General features: G+C 51.0%; 1 protein-coding gene across 1 annotated transcript; it reads right to left on the bottom strand.

Annotated features, from left to right (window-relative positions):
* Nucleotides 1-6,666: 6,666 nt before the first annotated feature.
* Jra (Jun-related antigen) lies at nucleotides 6,667-7,752 on the bottom strand. The gene has a single exon (XM_077693286.1). The coding sequence runs from the start codon at nucleotides 7,625-7,627 to the stop codon at nucleotides 6,788-6,790; it is 840 nt and encodes a 279-aa protein (XP_077549412.1). The 5' UTR covers nucleotides 7,628-7,752; the 3' UTR covers nucleotides 6,667-6,787.

Consider the following 7,752-nt stretch of genomic DNA (forward strand, 5'->3'; position numbering starts at 1 on the left):
TTTGTGTTTGCCGCTTCCACACTGGCGGCGTTTTTTGCCGGCTCGCCGCCGTCGCCGCTGCAATCGGAGGGGGGCTAGGGTACACCCTTAATTACTTCAAAGAGGAGGGGTACTGACACAAAATTTTGAAGGCGAGATAACTTCGGAGATAGATTGGTGTGAACACATATACATCATCTGCAAAATATCAGCGGCGAATACAGCCTAGAACATATTTAAAATCAATTTTAATGTGTGCGAAACGCAACCCTGCAGCCAGCTGAGGACCACGCGCAATCGACATCCCACGGATATTTTGTAAATAAACAACATCCAAATACGTCACGAGTTTGTGTTTGCCGCTTCCACACTGGCGGCGTTTTTTGCCGGCTCGCCGCCGTCGCCGCTGCAATCGGAGGGGGGCTAGGGTGCCTCAATGCGCGCCCGCTCCGCTGAGGGTGAGGACAACCGCGTCGTCTGCTAGCGCGACCGCCATTTTCTTGCATCCGCTAGGCGCGGGGCGCGCGTTTGCTGCGTGACGCGCCTTGATAGTGCTGGTCTCGAGTGTGGGCTTGATTTGGCTTTACTTTTGATATACATTCTTTTTCTAGCGTAGATTAACAGAAGAGTAAGGTTTTGGTGAAGGATTCTCTATTTTGAGGTGATAAGCGAAGGTATGGTGAATGCATTTCTTTTTTTACGATAGGTGACACGGCGGAAAACTTAACGCCGTCGTGTCATACCGGCACCGTGAACTTGCTGTCGTTGCGTTTACATATAAACATAGCAGAAATTAGGCGGAGTACACGAAGGAAGGGAACTGCTGCATATTCAAGTGCGAATGTCCGGCACGCTTACAGCCACTGAAACTATTATGCGGTACTTACATATATAGGATTGCCTGGCGGCAAAGTGTGTCATGCACGCACTGTGCAATATGAACGTGATTGATTGATTGGTGAGGTTTAAAGCGCCTACGCTACATAGGTGATGAGGCGCCGTAGTGGAGGGCTACGGATTAATTTTGACCACCTAGGAATCTTTAACATGCGCCGAAATCTCGAACAAACGGGCGTTTTGTATTTTCGTCTCCATCAGAAAAGCGGCCGCCGCGGTCGAGAATCGAACCAGCGTCCTTGGGCTGCAATCTAAACATAAAGGCTTACACGGATGTAGGAAAATCATTTAATACCTTGAAGCAAAAATACACTATGCACAAAGTGATGAACGACATCCTCCACTGCTGATACATAATGATACAAACACACTTCACTGCAGTTATAATACAGGTAATGATGATTACGCTCGAATGTTTTCGAACTTGCTTTTTGAGGTTTTGAATTGCGTTTTTAGCATGTACGTGTGTGATGTTCTTGAAGTGCGGTGTATCTTCTTTCCAGGTCTGCCAACTGCTTTTTCAACTCAGCTCAATCCCTTTGTGTCCCACTAGCTGTGAGAGTTTTATTTGTCGAGTTTGGAATTTCGACATTCAAAGCTTCGACACCTGGGCTGTTGAGTTGGAGGTTTTCCGATGACGTCTCTTGTGATACCGTCTCTTGGTATACCGATGGCGTCTCTTTGTGAGTTGACTCGGGGAGGATTTCCGCTGTCTGATGATGCGTGAAGTTTTTGAGCGGTGTTGTCCACCTCTTCATTGTTGGATTGTGGGCTCAGGCTGCGTTCTGTCTCCGGGTGGCTTTCGTTGCTTTGGACCGATTTTTAAAGTAATGTACGCACTTATACGAAAACACGCAGTGAATGAAATGGTAAATGCCGACCTCTGATTGGGAAAGGCGTTGGCACAGCATTTGGCTTCAGCTCCTTCCATCCATCTGCACAGATTTGTTCAAAACAGGATCCTTCAAAGTGAGCCTGCACGCTAAATTGTCAATATAGGTGCCTTTTGCTCCCGAGAAATAAGAATATATGACGTGAAATCAAGCAAATCAAACAAACCGGCATCCACGCGTATCGGCTCACATTCCCACATGATTCACATAATAGAGGTATAATTAACACATTTATTTTCACCTCCATGCGCTACTTTTATGGCATGATAAGCGACAATAAATGTCTTAAATATTATAATTTTTGCGCACAACAAGATTTATAACAAACCTTAAGTTGAGAAAACACGGAGAAACACGAGCAAAACGCGTCGCATGCAGTTTTACGCTTTTTGATATATCATTCACACTGCCAAAAAATCGGCTTTTGGGGAAGTAAGCGTGATATGCGCCGGGGTGACGCTTCGGGACTGAGAAATTTGTCGCACACCTTTTTACAACGAGCACCTTATTTCGTGATACAAAGTGAAATGACTGAAGATGCAAAGCGCCACACGTTTTATATCGGCCCCCCGCTTTAAGAGGCCACGTCCGTTTGCATCAATCAAAATGTAAAAAGGCCGCAAAAGCATGATGAAACCTCCAACATAAACACGTAAAACCGTGCGTCTGGTATCAAGAAACAGCCACACAGACAAGCTTACAATAGCCCCAAATAGATTTTGCACTGCTTGGAAGCCGGGTACTTGCACTGCATATGCAGGAGTGCTTCGTCGGCTGCCACTTATCCCGCTTGATCTTCACCGTCCACAGAAGCCGCCTTTTTGGGTCTTTAGGAAACGAAACATGCTCCAGAGATTTTTAGCGCTGCTAGAACACAAGAGAACGCAGCACCCAGACATTCTGCAAAGAGATTTTGTGAAGAGCGCCGCTTTTCGCGCGCCTAGCGTGGGAGTCGGCGGGGGCAGGATGCAAGAAAATGGCGGCGGCGCCTCCCGAGAACCCATGGAGTGGCGGCGGCGACCCCTTCAAAGAGTGGCGCCACCCTCCGCGGAGCGGGCGCGCATCGAGGCACCCTAAGGGGGGCCGGAAGCGGAGCTTCTTCCCTCGAGAACGAACGACCCGATCGTTGGCGGCGGAGGCGCCGTGATTTCGTCAGCTCATCGGGCAGCTGGCCGCGACCAAAGTTCTACAGCGATTCCAGGCACTCTGTTTCTATTACTTTTTATTTACATTGGGCGCGAAACCGCGCCGAAGACACGAAAAGCCCACTGAGCGAGCCGCACGGTCGCTGTGCAGGCTTGGTGCAGGCGCGCGCGGCCACGGCCGCGAAGTGGCCCAGGCCGGCGCAGGTAGCTCGAGTGATAGCTTGTTACCTCTGCACGAAATTGTACCAAAGTCCCAACCATGGCAGCTTATATGAGGAAGGAGTTAATGATGTGATGGCGGGTTACATTAAAAATTGTCGTCTGCACCGCTTACGAGAGCTGCAATGAAATATCCGCCGCAGTGCTAAGCCGAACACATCTGTAGGCGGACCTGTAGGCAGACCGGCCGCCTGCTCCCAGCGCGCGTCTTGCCACCCAGGGACCTTAGCCACCCACTGTCTCGAGCGTCGCGCGTCGTTCTTTAGCCGCGGTAGCATTTGCACTTGCAGCGCCTGCGTCACGTCCATGGTCGCTTTTTAATTAAGCGGCTCACGAGACCAGTACGTGGGGGCATTCGCAGAAACTGCCGGCGATGTGGATTCGACAGTGCTACGACAGCTCTGCTCTGTGATATCCCTCCGACGGTCACGTGGCCAGCTTTGTTCACACAAAATCCATCGGTTCGCGGCAACCGCAGAAACCGAAACTGCGACTGGCCGCATTAAAAATGCCTCGAATTAAGCAACCATCGCATGCTGAAGCAAATGAGGTTTCTACGGGTGATGAGTAGGTCACTAGCCACTTATCGCAGAAAAAAAAAAACAAGATGCAAAATTTTTGTGTCAGTGCCCCTTTAAATCAACGTATGACCCATGAATGACGGTTGAGTCGTATTGGTGAAGCACATGAGTGGGAGCTCTTTTGTTGTAAAAATAAAGGAAGCTCAAAGATCTCGCTTCCCCTCTGTCTCTTCCGAGATCGGCGGCAGAGAAGTAAGAACCAAGCGTTGGTGTCGCTGCGGCCCTGTGGGCAGCCGCCACCGCCCCATGTTATTTTTCTCTCTCTCTCTCTCTCGTTTAATTTTACGGTCTCCTAGCGCGTGCACACGGCCGCTACACGTGCCGTGCCGGAGAGGTTCGATTCCTGGTGGTGCCAGTAACTTCTTTTATTTGTTCGCGGGAGTTTTCTGCTGACACCAACGGTCGCGACAGAACGTTCTGTCCCGTGGCGGTAGAGGTAGAAAGCTTCGCTTTAAAAAAACACCGGAACACTCGTTTACGCCTTGCGCTACGACGCTTCGTGCTTCAAAGACACCAGACTTTTACAGCAAAGCTGTATACCCCGACTTCCCAACGGTTTCATTTCCGCGGGCGAAAACGCCAAGAATACACTTATACGCTGCATGCTTCGCCCCTCCCAAGGTTTTACGTTAAAGAGCCCGGGAGTTCTTTGTTTTAGTTAGTGCGCGCTACGTTCTAGCGCGAGGTGTAAACGAGTGCCCCAGTGTTATAGCACCGTGACTAGATCCGACGACGGCTACGACCTAAGACGCCGACAGCCGGGGCCCCTAAAAAGAAAAAAAGCTGCATGTACGCAAGCAATAAACTGAGTACTGCTTCGAAGGGGCATCCGTTTCTTATTCCTCCGTCTCTTTATCGCGCCAATCGAATGACGTGATGTACTACGTGTTTGGTAACTGGAAACAAGAGTTCATAGAATTATCCCCTGCACTCGCCGTCCAATTTGCCTTTTGCGCCCTCCCAAATTTCTCGTTATCGTACGAAAAAGACAGCGCCCAAATCTTGCAACGGATATGTAGGCTCTGAGAGGCTTTCGTGTTGTGGACGATCTCGTTGCGAACAAAGAAACTGAGGATTGCGAATATCCTGCGCCCTTCGGCGAACAACAAACATTGAACTCGGTGCAATGACGTCTGCGGCGAGAGCATTCGATGCGTCCGCTACGTTCGCGCGCGCACGCACAAGTCACGTGACAGCCGAAGGCCAACAAAACGGCAACGTCATTCTTTTTTTATGTTCCCGTCTCTGTTGCATTTCGCGCTCTCAGAAAGGTTATGAGGTTATCTCAACTTATTTCTGGTCTGTTTGTGCAGCTCGTATATTTGAGATCTTTTTTTTTTTTCGAAATGAGCCAAATGCACCTAAAGCGAATTTGAGAAAAAAGCGAAAGTAAATGTGCCGATATCAAAGCTATTATATGATACGTTTTACATGTCATCTAGGAGAAGTTTATGGCAACAAGTAATTAAAATTATACGGCGAAATTGAGCAATATTAGGATTTAAATTTCGCTTTGGCTCGCATTGAATTGAAACATTGAAGTTGGCGCGGCATTTTTCTGAGAACTTTTATTTAAATTCACTTTTCACTGGTACCACTGGTACGATGGAGTATTGACGGAAAAGACATTGAGCATATTCAACAGGGCTCCCAGAATTAAAAAAAAAAAACTATTCATGAACAGTGAGTTCTCTTGGCAGCATTAGCAGGCATTTTCGAATTCTTCCGCAGGATAATTTTCTTGGGTATGCCTGTAGACAGTCACGCGGCAAGCAAGCTCTTCATTGCCTTTCTATGAATTTCCAAAACGTTTCACAAGAGATATTCACCTTAATGGAGTGGCCCGTGCCCACAGAGGCGGGGGGTATTTGCCAGGGATTGTAAGCGGCGGCTATTTAGTTAAGCACTACTATTGTAAATATGGGAGTAAACAAGATTAAAATACTCAGATTTGCCCCGTAGGGACCGGGGAGACGAGATGAAATGATTGTTTCACACCTCCCAGTTTCATTTCGTTCACTTTGTCGACGACGTCAGGTCCTTCGCCGATCTCTTAATTGCCGTCCGAATTCATAAGCTAGCTCCGAAAAGCAAAAAAAAAAAAAAAAAAGGAACGAAAACACACACGAAACACTCATAACAGCAAGCTCCCATTGGTGGATGACTCATTTTGATCCATGCCACAGCAGGACATGGCTAATTTTCGATACGAAATACGATCTGCGTACACATTTGCAAGGCGCGTTCTCTCTTATTTTCTTGCCACCTCTCTTCAAGGGGAAAGTTCCCGAGTTTTGCCTGCCACTGCAGCTTTTTAATAAAATGCTTCAAACTGGTAGCTTAGCGTTGTACCATAGATTTGGCCCTGCAACTATCTTGACCTATCCTTGCAAAGACAACGCTCCGAAGATCATCAGAGTTAGGGCCTAAATTAGCGAGCACATACCAGTAGATAAACCATTGACGCGTACATACACACACACACACGAAGTTAAACATAGCTCGCAGGTCTTGCGTCGCAGATGGCAAATCCACCTCTTGTGCGCTTCCTGTACTTCCAGTTAATACGACGCATACAGCCTCAAAATTTCCTAGGCCATGCGAAAACTCCATAGGCCACAAAAAACTCGAAAGTTCAAGCTTACCTTTTGAGCAAGGCCCAGAAGTTTTAAGCCTCAGCTTTGTTTCGAATAATTAGGTCACAGTTTGCTTTTGCTTTAGGTCATTTGTGCGCGGGAAACCTGTGGCGTGGCCTGGGAAATTTTGACAAAAAGAGCGTAGAGACCAGCCGAGCGTCCAAACGCAACCGTCAAGGGAGTGCATCCGTTCACGTGTGCGCGTGCACGAAGCGCGACCTTGGCCGAAACTATAAACAGCACGCGGCGGCGGCGGCAGAGCAACCGAAAGAAGTCGCGCCCTCGGCGGCAAAGAACACGCAAGCACAGCGACGCGTCTGTACAATGGCGTTTAATGAACGACGCCCGTTGGCGAGAGTGGTGCACACGAGTCCGCACACGGTGGCGATACGATGGGGATGCGTATGTACACAGTGCAGGGCGGGGGAGGTGGGGGGCTAGGGCGGCGCGTACGAGGACACCATGATCTGGCAGCCCTGCTTGACGTGCAGCATGACCTGCTGCTTGAGCCGGCACACCTGGTCGCGCAGGGCGCTCACCACGGAGCCCAGCTCGGAGTTCTCGGTCTTGAGCGCGTGCACTTTCTCCTCGAGCCGCGAGATGCGCTCCAGCTTGCGCTTGCGGCACTTGGAGGCCGCGATGCGGTTCCTCAGCCTCTTGCGTTCCAGCTTGATCCTTTCTTGGTCGCGCATGTCGATGGGCGACAGCGGCGGCGTGGCGCCCAGCCGAGGAACAGTCTGCGGCTCGTCCTTGACGCCGCCGCAGTCGCCGGCCGCCGAGTGCTCGGACGACGAAGGCAAGATGAAGCTGTCGTTGGAGGTCGAGGCACCCGAGTCCGACGCGTCAGGGTCCGCCGAGATCTGCAGGCCCTGCGGTTGCGGGGGCGGCTGCTGCTGCTGGTGCAGCTGCGCCAGCGCGTCGACGAAGCCGCGCGCGTAGTTCTCTTGCTCCTCGGTGGCGGTCCTCGAGAACAGTGTGGTCGGCGTGGGCGTCGTGGTGACCAGTCCGTTGTGCGCGATGATGAGCCGCTCGAGCTCGGGAGACGCCAGCTGCAGCATGTTCAGGTCGGGCGACGTGAGCAGGCTCGAGCAGCGGGCCTGCTTGCTGCTGCGCTCGGGCCGGCCCGCGCTGTTCAAGTCCAGGGTCATGCTCCGCTTGCGAGAGCTCAGGTCGTCGCGCCGCGGCAGCTGCTGCTGTTGTTGCGAAGGCATCGGCTGCGTCGTCGGAGGCCGGGCGCTGCTGCCTCCGCTGCTGTCCTCGTAGAAAGTGGTCTCCATCACGGCGCGGCCGCCACGCCCGTCCAGTGTCCGAGAAGCGGGCCCCGAAGTCGACAGGCGCAACGGGAACACAAACCAACGCGGCTATGAGTCACGCGCAAACACCCCAGCTCGCCTTTATCCAC

Source organism: Haemaphysalis longicornis, unplaced genomic scaffold, assembly GCF_048455015.1.
Source record: "Haemaphysalis longicornis isolate Haplotype H1 unplaced genomic scaffold, Haemaphysalis longicornis Haplotype H1 scaffold_12, whole genome shotgun sequence".
In the NCBI taxonomy this organism is placed as follows: Eukaryota; Metazoa; Arthropoda; class Arachnida; order Ixodida; family Ixodidae; genus Haemaphysalis; species Haemaphysalis longicornis.